The 19,271-nt window shown below is 39.3% G+C and overlaps 1 protein-coding gene across 1 annotated transcript in view; it reads left to right on the forward strand.

Annotated features, from left to right (window-relative positions):
- The window catches only part of NBAS (NBAS subunit of NRZ tethering complex), a 408,512-nt gene that overhangs the window by 71,856 nt on the left and 317,385 nt on the right, over positions 1 to 19,271 (forward strand). Inside the window, exons 13-21 of the mRNA XM_048845538.2 lie at positions 3,193 to 3,256; positions 5,395 to 5,588; positions 7,321 to 7,578; positions 10,772 to 10,897; positions 12,132 to 12,283; positions 13,755 to 13,892; positions 14,209 to 14,287; positions 17,444 to 17,548; positions 17,943 to 18,079. Coding sequence (XP_048701495.2) covers positions 3,193 to 3,256; positions 5,395 to 5,588; positions 7,321 to 7,578; positions 10,772 to 10,897; positions 12,132 to 12,283; positions 13,755 to 13,892; positions 14,209 to 14,287; positions 17,444 to 17,548; positions 17,943 to 18,079 — 1,253 coding nt within the window. The remainder of the gene's footprint in view (positions 1 to 3,192; positions 3,257 to 5,394; positions 5,589 to 7,320; positions 7,579 to 10,771; positions 10,898 to 12,131; positions 12,284 to 13,754; positions 13,893 to 14,208; positions 14,288 to 17,443; positions 17,549 to 17,942; positions 18,080 to 19,271) is intronic.

Raw genomic sequence — 19,271 nt, forward strand, 5'->3', positions numbered from 1 at the left:
GAGGCCTGTGAGACTTCTGTGCGAAGCACTCCATCCACCTTGAAGTGTCTCACCTTCTTGGAGCCCAGAACACTCTGGCAGATCACCTCTGCAGGTCTTTCTTCTTTCACCACGAGTGGCCTCTTCACCCTGACGTAGCTAAATCCATCCTCCAGAGATGGGGATTTCCTTTTGTAGATCTCTTCGGAGTCAAGCAGAACAGGAAATGCCAGCAGTTTTGCTCACTGCGGGGTCACATGCCAGGCTCGCTTACAGATGCCTTCCTACTTCCATTGACAGAGCTCCTGTTCTATGCATTTCTTTCCGTTCCTCTGGTACACAAGGTCCTTCTGAAAGTCAAGTGAGACAAAGCAAGGGTCTTATAGCTCCTGCATGGCTATGCCGACACTGATTTTGGCACGCTACTGGATCTGTCAGTAGCAGCCCCATTGCTGCTGCCTCTCCTCCTGGACCTGATATTTGCAAGATCACGGCCATTTGCTCCACCTGAACCTCAAGGCCCTTCACCTGACCGTGTGGAAGCTCCATGGTTGAATCTGGCGGAGCTGGCCTGTTCAGAAGAAGTCTGCCAGGTCTTGCTAGGTAGTATGAAACCATCTACTAGAGTGACTTACTTCACCAAATGGAAATGTTTCTTGGTTTGATCATCCCAACGAGGCCTCTTACCAACTCGGCCACTCCTCCAGTTCAACCTGGAGTAACTGCTCCATCTGAAACAACAGGGCCTAGCCATTTCATTGTTCAAGGCGCATCTAGCGGCAATCTCAGGCTTCCATCCTCAGGCTATTTTCCTGCCTGTTTTCTTTCCAAAACTGCACAAAAATATGGAGGAGCAGCATCTCCATACACTGGAGGTTTGATGTGTCCTCGCCTTCTACGTTGAGAGAACCAAGTCATTCTGTAAATCCACGCAGCTCTTTGGGGCAGTAGCAGACAGGATGAATTGCCTACCAGTTTTGGCCTGGAGAATCTCATCCTGGATTGCTTCCTGCATTCGTACGTGCTATGAGCAGGGGTGTCCCACCTCCTGCCATCTTGACATCCCATTTGACGAGAGCTCAGGCTTCATCTGTCCCAGTTCCTGATTCAAAACTTCTGCAGAGAAGTGACTTGGTCGTCGGTGCATACTTTCTCCTCCCACTATGCCATTACTCAGCAGGCTAGGGATGATGCCAACTTTGGTAGAGCAGTGTTGCAATCTGCATGCCCATGAACTCCGAGCACACCTCCTTGCGTACTGCTTGAAAGTCATTTAATGTGGAATGGGCATGAGCAAGCACTCGAAGAAGAAAAAACAGTTACTAACCTTTCCGTAGCTGTTGTCCTTTGAGATGCAATGCTCATTTCTATTTCACAACCCATCCTCCTGTCCATGTCTTGGAGTTAGCTGGCAAGACGGAACTCAGAGAGTGCGGGGCTGGCTGGGGCTCTTATATCGGCACATGAGTGCTTGGCACCAGAGGGTGCTAGAGCAGCCTGACTGATACCACTGAGGGAAAAATCTCTGGTGACTGCATGCAGCGTGCGCACACCTAACGTGGAATGGACATGAGCAACACATCTCGAAGAATAACAGCTACAGAAAGGTTAGCAACAGTTTTTTATAGGACAAAACATTTCAGAAATATGCAACCTCTACCTATTTTGCACAGAAACGTTTTGGTTTCATAAAATGTCGGATGAGAACTGGCATGCAAAAAACCAAACAAAAACAAAACCCAGGTGATTCCAATGTGCTTTTGTGTTCCTTTTAAAAACAAAAAAAACAAAACAGAAAAACATCAACCAAATCCCAGACTTTCCACTGCACCGAAACTGGAGCCAGTCTGGTGTTTCAGTGTCAAGAGGTGTCCTTTTGGTGTTGTAAATTGCTTGGGGCATGGCCACTATATCCTCTATCTCAGAGGTGGGCAAACTATGGCCCGCGGGACCGTTCTGCCTGGCCTTGGAGCTCCCGGCCAGGGAGGCTAGCCCCCGGCCTATCCCCTGCTGTTCCCCCCACCCCCACAGCCTCAGCTCGCCGTGCTACCAGCACTCTGGGCGGCGGGGCTGCGAACTCCTGCCGGGCAGTGCACCTGCGTCCACCGGCCTGCCCTGGTGCTCTAGATTGTGCGGTGGCATGGCTGGTTTTGGCCGGGTGGCACGGCTGCCAGTCCTGGTGCTCTGAGCGGCATGGTAAGGGAGCGGGGAGTGGAGAGTTGGATGGGTCGGAGGTTCTGAGGGGGGGCGGGAAGTGGGAGGGGGCGGATAGGGGGCAGGGGCCAGGCTGTTTGGGGACGCACAGCTTTCTCTGCCTGGCCCTCCCTACAGTTTTGGAATGCGGATGTGGCCCTCAGAGTAGGGGTGGGCAAACTTTTTGGCCTACCTTCATTGTGTCATACATCCTGACTGTACTCAGTAAATAATAGAAGCTGTTTTTTCTTTCACATACTGTGACACCTCACTGTATGAGATTCAGCATCACTCTCTTACTGTACATCTTTGTATGCTCTTTCCAAGATGAAGAAAAATCTATTCCAGGGCTTAAAGGAAGGAGCTGCAGGTGCAGAGGTCACTAAATACTGCTGGTTCCTCTGCTACATTAGTCCTACAAGGAAAATGTTACAGAGGTAACCAACTATAACACATGATCCTGGGTTCCTAAGACACAGGAGAATTCAGAGTGACACTTGTGTTCTATGATTTATAACCAGTAGTTGTTCTCTTAAAACACTTCAGGTTAAACAAATCACATGTAGTTTGGGAAAGTGGGCAGCTTAACCGGATTTCCTGTATTTGAGAAATTCATGGGTAACCATTGCCCTAGAACGCTGCCTAGATAAGTGAGTCATTGGGTTATCTGTTGATGGATCCTGGTTTCTTATGTGGGACATGGTGCTAGGCAGGATACTGTATTAGATGGACCATTGGTCTGATCCATTGTGCAGTTCCTATATTTCTGAATTAAATATTTAAAGAAAGGGTCCAACTTGCACATCTGACCTAGTGGAGGAAGTTTGAATTTCATTCCAATGAGGATTGAATTTACATAGATGTAGTCTCAGTGATAACAGAGCAGTTTAAGAATGGAAAATTGAAGGTGTTACCTTTCGTGAGAAGTAGTTCGCTATAAAGGGGGAAAAATGTTTGCTTTTTAAAGATGGTTGCTTGCTAATATAGTTAATGTAACATTCCAACTTAATTTTTTTGTAGCCAGGTTATGATGAGATCAATCCAGATTGGAGGCTTTCTGCTGAAAAAAGGAAGAAAATAAAAGGTGGGTGGTGTAGTCAAATTATTATGCTACACATTGATGTTCTGGAAAAAAATATTTACATTGATTAAAGAACATAACGGTTTTAATTAAAATCTTGCCTCGGATAGTTGCTAAAATTGTGCATCTTTCTTGAATTTTCAGTTCATCCTAGCTTAATGAGTGTCACAATGCAAACGTTTTAAAATCTGCTGTTAGGCATACTTTGCAGCTGAAATATCCTTTTATTTATGATTCAGATAATACAGGGCTTTTTCATTCATGATAAATCAGAAGGTTGTGGATCGTGGCTCCATGGAAGGCTTACTGCTCAACAAAAATGTCTCTGTCTGTCTTGGAAATACATGAAATAATAAATAACATGTTGCAGAAATTTGCAGAGCCCACCAGGAGGCCTCTTGGGATATATTGGAGCCTAAGAGAGCAAGCTTCCCAGCTCAGGTCCTCAGAGCTTGGTTTCTAAAGCCTTGGGAGGTGGGTGGGCTTCAGAGCCCAAGCTCCAGCCCGAACTGCAGCTTCAAAGTGCTGTCTATATAGCTATTTTTAGAGTGCTGGCGTGAGAAGATTTTCTCTCACGGGCTCCAAAATGCTGTGTAGACATACCCTTGAAGTCCACAATGCTAAATACACTTTTCATATTTAATTCAGTCCTTCCTCTGCACACCAGCATGGTGAATTTTAAAAGGCTAGGAACAAGTTAGAACACTGCAGGAGGCTGGTCTGCCTGCTTGTCTTCAGTTAATATTTTAGCTGAGAGCATGTTTTAATGTACTTCCATTTATAAATGCAGTGTTAATGCCATGCTTGTACATCAGTGTATGAACAATGTTTATATAGCCAGTAGTTTCACGGCAAAGAAGCTAATAGCTTTATGGTTCCACTGATACTTCTTGTTACTTTATTTGTATTACTGTAGTACCTCTGGGTCTCAATCATAGATCAGGACCGCATTTTCCTAAGGTACTTGTGGTGCCAGCCCCTAAGAGTTTACAGTCTTAAGTGACCTGGCATGCACAATCAGAGTAAAGACTTGTATAGGAGAGAAATGGAAAAGTCCAGCTACAAAAAAGTAAAGTTATTTTTGCCCAATTACATGACTTAATTTAAAACAAACAAAACCCTCTTTGGCACCATCCCTGCCTGAGATCAGTGAGTGGAAATCTTCCAAGGATGCATACAGGTGGTGTTTCATTATACCTGCTTACATCACCTGCTTTTACCTGCTTACATCACTGATTTAACTAGATCAGTATAATTTGCAGTAGAAATAACAGCATCTACCTTGTTTTGAGGAGATGGGTTTGGCTAATACAGTTCATAGCTATAGTATAAAAATCACTGCCAGTTGGTGAGAGGCCAGCATTCTGAACCAAAGAAGAGCCCAAGGAAAATTTGTTGATAAAATATGACTGCAATTTAAAAGCTGCTATTCAGATACTTCTACAATTTCTGATATATACTCTGGTATTATCTATGTAACAAAATTCAAACAACAATCATTCAAAGTGAAAAGAATGAACTGAATTGAAAAGAGTGTGTGCTGTAATGTTTAGAAAATAAGGTGATGTCTGTTTTCTCTTAAGGGTGACATCTAACTGCATAAGCAAATAGTTGCCCACAAAATGTAAAATTCTAGATTGTAACTATTTTTAAAATGTCATCTTAATAACTATATTTTCTCCCTGGATGGTCCTCTAAGAGTTCTGTTTTCAGATGTGATATGTCCTCTAGCTGGATGCAATTTCTTCTGGATCCCATCCGTAATTCTGTATGCATTTGCCAAAGAAATTCACTCTTGGCTGTCCTGAGGAGTGATGTACCAAATCTTTATCAAATGCTCAAAACCTTTCATACTCAGTGCAAGTAAATCAGCTTGCGGTAGATTAGTTTTTTCAAGCAATATTTAAAAAGTAATGCAGTTAAGTCAAAATCTATAACGGTTCAGTTTCACTTTTGTTAATACAGATTTGACTGTAATTAAAAATACCATTGCTGTAAAATAGAAACTTAGTGAAGCAATGCTGTGTGTGATGCTGATGAATATATTTGTTAAATTGGGCCACCATATGAGATCTTTTAATGATTGAATTCCCTTCAGCTCTTGTTTTGCTGTTAGAAATGCTTTTTGTTTTTTCCTTTAGATAAAGAATCATATTATCCACTAATGGATGTAAATTGGTGGGCAGAAAATGCTGTGATCTTGGCTCGCTGCTCTGGAGCTTTGACTGTGTCATCTGTGAAAACATTAAAAAACTTACTGGGGAAATCATGCGAATGGTTTGAAAGTTCCCCTCAGGTCACTTCTACTCATGATGGAGGATTTCTAAGCCTGGAGGTAATAAACATCTACTAACAATACTAAGAAAACCCCCACTGGAGTATAATAGAACCTCACTTTTTTTTATTTTGCTAATGTGCACAACCCAAAATGTTTATAGGAAATATGGCCATCTCTCCCACTCTAATAGCTGATGCCAAAATGAAATCTTGTCTTACTATGTTTTCATTGCATTTACAAATTGTTTTATCATATGTACTCTGAAGGATTATCCTAAATCATGAAAGCAAATGGACAAAATAGTTTGAAATTTTTTGCTTTTTCAGTTGCCTTCTTTCTGGATAATGTTCCGAATTCGCTAACTTGCAATGTATTTTCTGGTCATAAGTATAAATAAACAAGGCCCCACTCTGTTGAGACATTTGCTTAGTTTGAGTATAGATTCTTTGATTTATTTAATTTTGTGCTACTTGGAAAAAATGGGTTTTCTTCAAACTATTTTAATTAGAAGGAAAAATAAACTTGTCCACATGCGTGTAATTTTTTTCATTCTATGATATATACAGTAACCAAGAAAATGTGTATCTACAAATTTGTACAGCAAGAATGGCAATTTGTGTGTATGTTAAAATATATATCTATATATAATTGTATGAAAAATCCTGCAAACCTTAGTCATCCTTCCTCGAGTAAAACTCGCATTGGACTGAAGTCTCATGGATGCTGGGTATGTTTGACTGGAGTGGGGAATACAGTATTTGTCCCTATCCCTTCTTCGGGAGAAGAAATGCTATTAAAAACAAACTATGTAAAATGTGTTTTTTGTAAAGTTCTTTCATTTTTTTAAATTATGCCAAAAAAAGCCTGCTGCCCTCCATAATAATGTATATTTGCAATTTTATTTCAATCCAAGCAATTAAATCGTTGATTTCCCTGTAACATTTTTATGACATGTTGGTCTTACAACATAAGAATGGCCATACTGGATGAGACCAAAGGTCCATCTAACCCAGTATCCTGTATTCCCATAGTGGCCAATGCCAAGTGCTTCAGAGGGAATGAACAGAACAGGTAATCATCAAGTGATCCATCCCAGTTCCCTTTCCCAGGCTAGACAGATGAAAAACAAAACAAAACAAGCCCCAGTTACCTTTATATCACAGTTGTTGCTAATACTTGTTTCAGAACAGCATGATCGCAATGTAAACAAGTTTGTTAATATGTCTATTAAAAGATGCATTATATGGAAATGATGTTAACTAAAAGACCTGAAAAACTTCTTATTACGTGCTTCTTATTCTTCCTTCAGGATGTTAACATTGACCTAATCAGAGAGAAGCTTAGTACGTTGATATATAATTCCAAATTATTGATTAAATATGTGATTTTTCAGTTTGCATACTGTTTAACTCAAGTGTTAGCTAACTTTTCTGATAACAGAACTGATATGGATTTCGTCTTAGTTCCCCACCCTGTATGGCTTCCTGCCTCTGTTAGAAGACACAGAGTCTGACTGGTAGCCCACTGAGAGTTATGGACGTCTTTCTGTTAACTTCAGTGGGCTTTGGATCAGGTCTGTAGTCCAGGATGGAGGGCCAAGAAGCATCCTTGAAGTACAAATTATAGGTTACAAGCTAATGTTTTAATGTGCGGGAGTGGGAGGAGGGGCAGGTCCTTGATCCTGAAGTTGATGTGAAATGTGGATGCTCAGCATTTTCCAATATGAGGCAGCTTGGGAGCAAACTAACAACAACATATTTCACTGTTTAAGAATTGTCTTTCTGTGTAGTGCGAGATAAAACTGGCTCCAAAGAGATTACGCTTGGAGAGCAGGCCTGGTGAAGAAGATGAAGGAGAAGATGACTCTGACTCAGATGATGTAACTTCTGCCAAGGCCAGATATTTCAGTTACCTAAAGCAAGGCCTGTATTTTGTGACAGAAATGGAGCGATTTGCTCCTCCACGGAAACGTTCACGCACTATTACAAAGAATTACCGCCTTGTGAGTTTAAGATCTACAACCCCAGAGGAGCTTTACCAGAGAAAGGTGAGATTGAGACCCATACAACATAAGACTAGGACAACAATAAAGATTAACATAAAATAACTGTTTTTCATTGTTTCATTAACCAGCTTTGATACCTTCCTGTTTTAATTTTTTTCTGTTAATACAAGGATCTAGCCACGTATTTCTAAGGGGTGTATGTGAGTGAGAGAGAGAGAGAGATCAACAATACGTAGTGTGTCCACCAGCTGGAAGGCACATGATTAAAATAGAGAACCTGCATTAGTGTAATTCAAATGACAAGTTATTTAAGGATCATTTGAGCAGAAAGTATAAGATTCATTAGACTGTGGGTGGTGGGCTAAACTACCTCACATTAGACATTTAAAATTAGATTAGAGAAAGCCCTGGTAAATATATTCAGTGAAACAATCCTGTATTGGCCAGAGGACAGACTTGATATGCTATCTTATTTCTTTGATTCTATGGTAATGTCCACTGACATAGATGGTATCACGGTTACAGGGCTAGCTGCACCTCTGTCCCCGCTAGTTTTTCTGAATGCATCCCCCCGCGTGTTTTTTATCAAGATTTTCATAATATCTAACCAACTCTCCCTTGCTACAGAGTAAGCCATTATTTCTTGTCCTACCTTGAGTGGATGCAGAGAACAGTTGATCCCTGTCCTCTTTATAACAGCTCTTAATGAATTTGAAAACTATCAGGTCCCCCCTCAGTCTTCTTTTCTCAAGACTAAACATGTCCAATTTTTAAAACTTTTCCTTATAGTTCAGGGTTTTAAATATTTTATTGCTTTTGTTGCTCTCTTCTAATCTCTCTCCCTGTTTTCCACATCTTTTCTAAAGTGTAGTGCCCAGAGATGGAAACAGTATGGTAGCTGAGGCCTCGTCAGTGCAGAGTAGAGCAGGACAATTACCTCCCATATCTTTTCTATGACAATCCTGTTAATACACCCAAGAATGACATTAGCCTTTTATAAAACTGCATCATATTGTTGACTCATATTCAATTTATGATTCACTCTAACCCCCAGATCCTTTTCAGCAGTATTAACACCTAGCCATTCCATTTTGTAGTTGTTCATTTGATTTTTGCCTTCCTAAGTGTAGTACTTTGCCCTTAATCTTAATTGAATTTAATCTTATTGATTTCAGACCAGTTTTCCATTTGTCTAGATCATTTTGAATTCTAAGTCTATCCTTCAAAGTGCTTGCAACCCCACCGAGCTTGGTGTCATCTCCAAATTTTGCAAGCATGCTCTCCATCCCATTATCCAAGTCCAAGAAAATATTGAATAGTACGAACCCAGGACTGATGCCTGTGTGACTCCTCCTAGATATACTCTCCCAGTTTAACAGTGAACCATTGATAACTACTCTGAGTTCAGTCTTCCAGGTTATCGTAAATTCATGTAGGCCACATTTTCCTATTTTGCTTATGAGCATGTCATGTAGGACTGTATCAAAAGCCTTGCTAAAATCAAGATGTATAATGTTTATTGCTTCCCCCCCACCCCACCATCCACTAGGCCAGTAACCCTGTCAAAAAAGGAAATTAGGTTGGTTTGGCATGGCTTGTTAAACAAATCCATACTGGCTATTCCTTCTAATGCTATTATCTTCTAGGTACTTACAAATTAATTGTTTAATAGTTTGTTCCAGTGTCTTTCCAGGTATTAAAGTTGGGCTGACCAGTGTATAATTCGCTGGCTTCTCTTAGTTCTATCTTTTAAATGTAGCTATTATATTTGCTCTTCTCCAGTCCGCTGGGACTGCACCTAGCCTCGGTGCGATCTCAAAGATAAGGCTAATGGGTCTGAGATTGCTTCAGCTAGTTCCTTAAGTACCCTAGAACGAATTTCATCAGGTTCTGCCAACTTGAATAGATTTAATTTATCTAAATATTCTTTAACCTGTTCTTTCCTTATTTTGGCTTGCGTTCCTTCCCCTTTCTTGTTATAGTAATTGTGTTGAGTATCTCATCACCATTAATCTTTTTACTGAAGATGGAAGCAAAATAGGCATTAAACCCATCAGCATTATTGATGTCATCAGTTTTTAGGTCTTCTTCTTTCCCACTAAGTAAAGAGCTTAGTTTCCCTTGTTTTTCTCTTGCTCATAATGTATTTAAGGAACCTCTTTTTATTGCCTTTTATGTCCCTTGTTAGGTGTAACTCATTTTGTGCCTTAGCCTTTCTGATTTTATACCTATGTGCTTATGCTATTCTTTTGTATTCCTCTTACCAATTTGTCTGTGTTTCCCTATTTTTGTAGGATTCCTTTTTGATTTTCAGGTCATTAAAGAGCTCCTGATGGAGTCGTGATGTCCTCTTACTGTCTTTCCTGTCTTCCCTTCTCATTGAGGTAGTTTGCAGTTATTCCTTTAATGTTGTCTCCTTGAGAAAGTGCCAACTCTCCTGAACTCATTTTTCCCTTGTTTTTTCTTCCCATGGGACCTTACCTCTCAGTTTGTTGAGTCGGTTAAAATCTGCTTTTTTGAAGTTCATTGTCCTTATTCAGCTGCTCTTACTCCTTTTTAGAATCATGACCTCATTTCATGGTTACTTTCTCTCAAATTGCCTTCCACCCACAGGTTTGCTCCAAGGGTGGATTTGCATAATTCTCCCAATCTTAAACCAAGTCCTGAGCTACAGTACCTTGTGTATCAACTGCTTACCAGCAGGCCCAGTTTAATTTTGGCACAGAAGACTGACCAGTAGTGAATATAGTGGCCAGATACTTCTTTAAACCTAAGTATTGTCCTTTTTAAAAAAAGGACCAAAACATATACAGAAAAAGGGTTTTAAAACAACACGTAGTTGACACACGTCTATTGTCTAAGGCTTACTTGATGGTAACTTATTCTGGTTTAACTTCTTCAGACCCTCCAGTTGGGTGTGAATGTCAGACTGTTTTCCCTGAACAACTCCACCTTCTTTGAGAAAGGGTTCCTTTTTAAACCTGCCACAGTCCTTAGCTCTCCAGTATGCACGTGCCTTTTCCTGTTCTGGGATTGTCTCTTAACAGCCCTGGGTATTTGTGGAGAATTTGATATCTTGAGACATTATTTTTCTTTCCTGCTTGTTTTTCCTTTTGGATCCCTATTTAATTACACTATTATATTCACTCATATATAAACACACACAGTATTCACAAATAATTACAGAGCAATTCCATTCTGTCAGAGATGTTTATGTTCATGTACTTTGTTTTAGATTGATAATGAAGAATATGGTGAAGCTTTATCTTTGGCTCAAGCATATGGTCTAGATTCTGATCTTGTATATCAAAGACAGTGGAGGAAATCAACTGTTAACATTGCTTCTATTCAAGACTACCTGGTATGTTTTTTAAGTTGAAAGAAATTCCTTAATATCCTTGTAGAAACTGAAATCGTGTTCTAATTTATGTAACAAATGTTGGCACCGATTTGAAGAGTTGACCTTCATAAATTTCACCTAATGAAGAAGGGACTCACCTTGTTAAATTCGCTAGGTGCCAGATCTAAAGCCCATTGAAGCTTCCCCAGAAAGGCTCTTTTTTTGTTCATTGTGCTTGGGAAGAAAATAATGCATCAGGATGGTGACTTCAGGTTGTCTTAATTATTTGGTTGAAGGTATTGTGGTATTGTTGGCTTATGAGCCTGAGATAATTTAAAGATGAAGTTCTGTTGCTAAATTAGCATTATCTCTACGCCAAATGCTAATTGAAAAAGTGCCCATAGTTATATTGTACTAGCAGTTGTTCTCCATATGTTATCTGGAACATGCACTGGAAAACTTCATTGTGTAATCTTTCATTTCTAGATCACAAAAACAGCACTTGCTGAAGGAGATTATGCTGAAAATGGCTTTTGAAGATGGCCATATAGTACACTGAGTTGGGAGTAATTGTATGCTGTCATCTGACTGTAGAATTTTCAGTCAGCACAGAGCTGCCATACTGACTACAGAGAAGAGTTAGAGTCTGAGATCCAGGATAACTAGGTTCTATTTCTAGTTCTGTGTCCGAGTTGTTGGGTGACCTTTATCAAGTCACTTGACATCTGTACCACAGTTTTCTCTTCTATAAATTGGGAAAAACATCTTTTGTACAGTACTTTGTGATCCTTCAATGGAAGGAGAACAGTATTACTTTATTATGTATTGGTTTCAAGTGCAGTCTATCTTGCTACCAAAAGCAATGGTTAGAGATTTAGGAACTCTGAAATTTAAACAAACAGCTTCTGTCCGCTAGTCAGCAAAGATTTATTACAGTGCTGTAGTGAGGTCTCATTCTACTAATTGATTAGTGGTAACCAATATACTGCAGTTCATTACTGATAGATTAGGAAATGCTATAAATAAAACTAGGCTGTAGTTTTCAAAACAAATATTTTTGATGCATTTTCCTTCCTTTTTTTACCGGTTGATTCCCTTGTTTAATTCACGTTGAGTCTCCCAGTCACCAGAGTAAATTGACAAGGTTCTAAATGGAAGAGAGACAGACTGAAAAAATGGAAGACACCGATCTCAGGGCTTTGATGAGCTATAACATATTGCACTATGCTTACTTCTTGCTTTGTCATTTGGTTAGAGTAAAATTAAGAAGCGGTCCTGGGTTCTTCATGAATGCCTGGAAAGAGTTCCTGAGAACGTGGATGCTGCCAAAGAGTTGCTGCAGTATGGTTTAAAAGGCACAGACTTGGAGGCTCTCATAGCTATTGGAAAAGGAGAAGATGGTGGCAGGTTTGTTGGAATAATTTTTTTGTATCCTGTTTTAGTGCTTTGGACTTAGGCAGTGAATTGTCAGTTAACTACAAACTGAAATCTTAAGAGATTTTGCAGGATACACGGTTTTTAAAATATGTTCTCATAAGAATAGCTGTAACCAATACTAAAGGTAGCAGTCAAGTTCCCTCATGAATGAAAATAAAGAAAATTGTGATCTCAGAAGTTGAATGCAATAGAGAGAAAGTGAATATATAGACAATAATATGGAAGTCAGCAAAAAATATTTCCAAAATTCGGCTTCTACTTGGAACAGATTCCTGTGTTGATGTTCTTAGACTAGTTTGAACCACAGTGTTTACTCCTGGGAGAATTCTGCGCCAAAAAGTTAAAAAATTATGTGCACAATGTTTAAGAATTCTGTACATTTTATTTGTCAAAATAACACAATATAATCATGCCAGTTTCAACTATTTTGGTAATTTATTTTAAAATACCTGTCATCAACTATATCTGCAACAATACAGACAAGAAAAAAGATTCAGGAAATGTTTTTTGACAAATAGATTGCTTGCTTTGCATATTAATACAGAATACTGAGTAATAATTCATGTAAACTACAATACAGAAATGGATTTCCCACACCCACAGCAGCCTTATGTGTCCCATTTTGTCTATCCCCTCCATATTCCACACCTCCTCACCAGGCCCACAGGCACGGCACTGTGAGAAAGGTGGCCTCTGCTCTCTCCCTATCCGCAGTTGTGGCTGTCCTGTGGGTGGATGCTATCTGTTCTGGTGCCACAGTGGCCCCCTGGTGGGCAAAAGGCATAACTGCAGCACCTTTCTGGCAGGATGTATTTTCTGTGGTAGTGGCGGGGGGCGGAAATTCTTCATGGCACATGAATTCTGTGTGTGTTCAGTGGCACAGAATTCCCCGAAGTGTTAAGTGCTGAATTAGCCTTTTTAAAATAGCTGCTTTTGCCTTAATTCTTAAGCTGTGTAGGTAAAATTTTAAAAAAATGCATCAGGAAAACAAAACGTGGTCTGGTTCTGTCTTCTGTACAGAAGATTGGAGAAAACACAAATGCAGGTCATTCTGTAATGATTCAGTACAGTGGTGATATGTAATTGCTTCTTGGGTATATATGTAATAACTACCACATATAGCAATATGTGCTGTGGAAATACTGTAGCGTCAGGAACTTTGTTGCTCGTAGAACTGTAAACTTTTAACTGATGAAAACTTGTGTATTTTGTGAAGAAAATGTGAAGAATGCCTTCCCTATTATTGCAGATACTGAGAATAGACCATTTAAGCTCACAGTAGTAAAATTGTCTTTCAGATTATTAATTCGTTGTCATCAGTTTCAGTAAAAATCAATTCAGATACAAAAGATACAGATGGAAAGTTGTGTAAAATCTGTTGACTGAATAACCAGCTCTTCATATCTTTTTATCAGCATGGATTTTTGTTTCTTTCTGCCAGATTTATCTTACCAGGAGAGGTGGATGTTGATGAAGTGCCCTATGAAGAATTTTTGTCACCTGATGAAGAAGCAGAAAATAGAAAGGAAAAAGAAGCTAGGAAGCATCAAGAACTGCTTCTATCAGTGAACTTCTCAAAGTAAATGATATGTCAGGGCTAGTTTTCTCTTAAATTCGTGGGTTTATAAATACATAACCCCAAGGCCATAATTATCTTAATACATTGTACTTCTTCTTTGGACAATGGTTAAAATTTCAATCAGCATTCCATTATGAAAGTTTTCAGTTTATTGAATTTCTTGTTATGCTTCCAATATATGTATCTGATAAAACATTTTTTGTCTTGTTGCTTTTGAATAAATCTGTTTGTTTTTTAAATAGAAGTCTATCTATGCTGATGTGCTGTACCAATCTTGAAAATGTAGTGATCTCTTTCTCTCTCTCTTTCAAAACAGACTAACACTGGAACAAAAGGAACTTTCTCGAAGCAGGCTGAAATTATTAAGTTATTTAGATAGACTTGCAACTTATGAGGTGAGGAGATGGGGTTAAGTCCTTAGATCCTGTCTTGTGAATAGCTTATGTTGTTTCGCTGATTTATTTTGTTCTATTTTCAATCTTCTCTATTAGATACCATTGTTTCATCCTGTATTTGTTTGCAGTAATTAAAAAATATACCTAGTTAGAAACATTGAGTGGGTATAATATTATTGAGGTCTTTGATTGTGAAAATGGGAAACATAATGTGTCTCTGGGGAAAAAGCTTGTGAAGAAAATGCATTACCACGTATCCCCTGCATCAGTGGTACAATGTAATAGTTAATGTAGAGCCATTCAGATATACCACTCTATCATGTAAATCTGCTCTGAGCATTTTTCATGAGACACTGTCTGAAATGTCTGAGCCCTGTCTGTACTAGCAATTTACAGCAAAAGCCAAGCCACAGTGACGGAAATACCAATTTACTCTTTCAAATACAGACACACACAGTTAGCGGCTACGTTAGATTCTACTGGAAGCAAAACACTTGAAATTTACAACAACTTATATAGTAGTAATTTAAGCTTAAAAGTGTTGAGTTGCTACATTCATTTGAGGTTTGAAACTAAACATTGAAATGGATTTCCCCCCCCCCCAATGTATGAAATTGCACTTAGTTTGACCAAAGCTAGTGGATTATACGGAATTCAAATTGTTCACAAATTTTAAATTCCCAAATTTCACTCTCTCTCTCATAAATTTAAACAGTCATTAATGATTTTGTTTGTTCTACTTAAATGAACACCATCCTCTTGAAATCTCGAGAGTAAAAAGCTTCAGATAGGACAACTGCTCCTATCATCTTGTTGATTTGTGTGTGTGTGGTTTTACAGTCACAATAGCTAACTGTTTTTCAATTTTTTTTCTTTGTTGTTGTGTGGAACACCCACAGAAATGGCAGGGAGGGGTAATGACTATAGTGGGGAAACAGTGCAACTGGTTATATACAGAGTACTGTGAAATGTACAGAGTAAACTGATGAAACAAAATTTGTGACTCTTAACAATTGTAAGCAAAAAACAAACCAAAAGTGTCCATTCTGAAGTTGATAATGTCTTTTTAAAGTTAAGTATGTGCACATTATATGTCCAGGTATTTCTAGAAATTTTTCTTTATTCCAAAAATATTTCGACTTAAATCTTAATTGCTTAGCCAACTACTAAGACTTCAAAGATGAGTATAAAGAAAAGGAGTACTTGTGGCACCTTAGAGACTAACCAATTTATTTGAGCATGAGCTTTCGTGAGCTACAGCTCACTTATGCATCTGATGAAGCGAGCTGTAGCTCACGAAAGCTCATGCTCAAATAAATTGGTTAGTCTCTAAGGTGCCACAAGTACTCCTTTTCTTTTTGCGAATACAGAATAACACGGCTGTTACTCTGAAACCTGTCATTATACACACAGACCATGAAAAAATGGGTGTTTATCACTTCAAAAGGTTTTCTCTCTCCCCACCCCACTCACCTGCTGGTAGTAGCTTATCTAAAGTGATCACTCTCCTTACAATGTGTATGATAATCAAGGTGGGCCATTTCCAGCACAAATCCAGGGTTTAACAAGAACGTCTGAGGAACAGTGCGGGGGGGGCGCAGGGAGAATAGAAGAATAAGTTACCTTGCATAACGACTTAACCACTCCCAGTCTCTATTCAAGCCTACATTAATTGTATCCAATTTGCAAATGAATTCCAATTCAGCAGTTTCTCGCTGGAGTCTGGTTTTGAAGTTTTTCTGTTGTAATATCGCAACTTTCATGTCTGTAATTGCATGACCAGAGAGATTGAAGTGTTCTCCAACTGGTTTATGAATGTTATAATTCTTGACATCTGATTTGTGTCCATTTATTCTTTTATGTAGAGACTGTCTAGTTTGAAGAATGTCCATGGCAGAGGGGCATTGCTGGCACATGATGGCATATATCACATTGGTAGATGTGCAGGTGAACGAGCCGCTGATAGTGTGGCTGATGTTATTAGGCCCTGTGATGGTGTCCCCTGAACAGATATTTGGGCACAGTTGGCAACGGGCTTTGTTGCAAGGATAGGTTCCTGGGTTAGTGGTTCTGTTGTGTGGTGTGTGGTTGCTGGTGAGTATTTGCTTCAGGTTGCCTCTGTAGGCAAGGACTGGCCTGTCTCCCAAGATCTGTGAGAGTGATGGGTCGTCCTTCAGGATTGGTTGTAGATCCTTGATAATGCATTGGAGAGGTTTTAGTTGGGGGCTGAAGGTGACGGCTAGTGGCGTTCTGTTATTTTCTTTGTTAGGCCTGTCCTGTAGTAAACCAGTCGGAGAACACTTCAATCTCTCTGGTCACACGATTATAGACATGAAAGTTGTGATATTACAACAGAAAAGCTTCAAAACTAGACTCCAGCAAGACTGCTGATAAACACCCATTTTTTCATGGTCTGTGTGTATAAAAATCCTCACTGCATTTTCCACAGTATGCATCGGATGAAGTGAGCTGTAGTTCACGAAAGCTTATGCTCAAATTGGTTAGTCTCTAAGGTGCCACAAGTACTCCCTTTCTTTTTGCGAATATAGACTAACATGGCTGCTACTCTGAAACCTGTCAAAGATGAGTTACAGTTAGAATACTTGTATGAACAGCGTGACAGTGGAAATGATAGAAATTTACATTAATCATAAATTGCTTCTACAGATCAGTGGTTCCCAAACTTGTTCTGCCGCTTGTGCAGGGAAAGCCCCTGGTGGGCCAGGCCGGTTTGTTTACCTGCAGCATCCGCAGGTTCGGCCGATCGCGGCTCCCAGTGGCCGCGGTTTGCTGCCCTAGGCCAATGGGAGCTGCTGGAAGTGGCGGCCAGTACATCCCTCGGCCTGTGCCACTTCCAACAGCTCCCATTCGCCTGGAGCAGCGAACCGTGGCCACTGGGAGCCACAATCGGCCGAACCTGCGGATGCGTCAGGTAAACAAACTGGCCCGGCCTGCCAGGGGCTTTCCCTGCACAAGCGGTGCAACAACTTTGGGAACCACTGCTGTAGATAACCATTTCTAGAATAACATACTGAGCTATATTAGTTTTTGACTAATGTAAGTGTCTATTCCTTAGTTAATCTAAGATGCAAGAATTTCATGACTTTTATCAACATACTTAAATCATCGTTTATTAAACCTTTTTTTTTTTAAAAGGAAATCCTTGGAGGGCCTCATGCAGCTGAGCAGAGATATGATGCTGAATTCTTCAAGAAGTTCCGAAATCAGAATATTGTACTTTCAGCAAGAAGTTATGCTCGGGTATCAGTATTTATTTTTTTCTCAGAAGTTTAAATTGCTGTTTTTGTTAAAACTAATTAAATCCCCATCACCACATACTGAAATTCACCCAATTTATTGTTTTTTTTTTCCTGTTTGAAGCTATGAGAGATTTTAAAAATAGGAATAATATATCTTGAATGTTGTATTTGATTAGTTTTGTCTGACTGTAAAACGGGACAAGATTCCTCTGCTCTGTCAAGCTTCCAGATTATGAAAACTTTTCAAATAAATAAATGTTTTAGTCACTCATCCTTTAAAAATGCATGATGAAATCAGAATTGTAGTGTTTGCTGAGCAGTAATTGGTAAGCAGAATTATTCTTAAACTGTTTTTTCATAGTGTAAAACAGAATATTTTATATTTTCCGGTCTAGGAAAGCAATGTGAGAGCCCTAGAGATCTTGTTTACATACCATGGTTCAGACTTGCTTCCACATCGGCTGGCAATTCTCTCTAATTTTCCGGAGACCACCTCACCACATGAGTATTCTTTTTTGCTGCCTGAAGCTTGGTAAGAAAGCACTCTCTCAATATCAGTTACTGGACTGCATTTTCTTTTTAGAACATGTTGAGAGATTTTATTCTAAAAGTGTGGCTGTAAACTTACACATACACACACCCACACCCACTTCCCCAGTTTTCAAATTGTTTTTATGTAACTGTCGTATATAATTGTTTTGTTTCGCTGTTGACCAGCATCAAGAGAACACTCTGGAATTTACTTATTGAATCTCTTTACTTTCTAGTTCATATAGTTTTCACTTTGACTTGTCAAATCACTCAGTGTAAATAGGTAAGAATCAGTGGCTTTCTACCTCCTGCTTGCAGAGATTTTTCAGGACATATGGTAAATCTTTAGGTGTTGAGAGCATTTAAATGTACTTACTCCCTTTTCACATAATAAACCCTATCAGGAGAAGTGTCCACTCTGACTTCCCTTAAGAAGCCCTGTCTAGCACTCTGTACAATTTATCAAATGCTGTGCTTCAGTGGTGCATGTGAGTCTTTCCATAATTTGTTTGTAACATGCATTGAGGTCCTCGGGTGTAAGGCACAATAGAAATGCAAATTATTATTATACATTCTTTAAATTAAGAAATAACTGAAGTGTGGAAATTTTACCTGTTGCTACTGACCTTAAAGTGACTCAGGAAACTTGGCAGACTACCTCAGATGAAGAGAGCATGAGGACGATAGTCTAAAATTCAGATTTCACATACAAAATGGTTTTTAAGTTAGGTTTTAATTCCTTCATCTTCTGTTTTACGAGAGATCTCCCAGATCCAACATCAGAAATCTTTTCCCTAAATGATCCGTTTCCATCTCCGTTGACATCTGTAGATGCTGCAGGATGCTGTGACACGTTTTCTGAGTCTGTCATTGATTGTGAAGCTATTACCACAATCTATGAAGATGTGGGGAAATTTACTGATAGGTTCTGTACGACTCCTTGTCTCCCAGGCAAAACTTCAAGACCATTGATTTCCCTATTGTGACAGGGTCCGGACAGATGGCTACAGGAGAGTAATAGAAGGCACATATATTAGCCCCAGGTTAAGTAGGTCCCTTTTCCATGGGTAAGGTAACAGGGAAGGTTTTTTTTTTTTTTTTTTTTTTAGGTTTTTTTTTTTTTTATTGAAACAGAAAAGAAATTTATTTATAACAGTTACAGAGAGTACAAAAGGATAAAGAAAAACTTAGCA

This window comes from Caretta caretta, chromosome 3, assembly GCF_965140235.1.
Source record: "Caretta caretta isolate rCarCar2 chromosome 3, rCarCar1.hap1, whole genome shotgun sequence".
Lineage (NCBI taxonomy): Eukaryota > Metazoa > Chordata > Testudines > Cheloniidae > Caretta > Caretta caretta.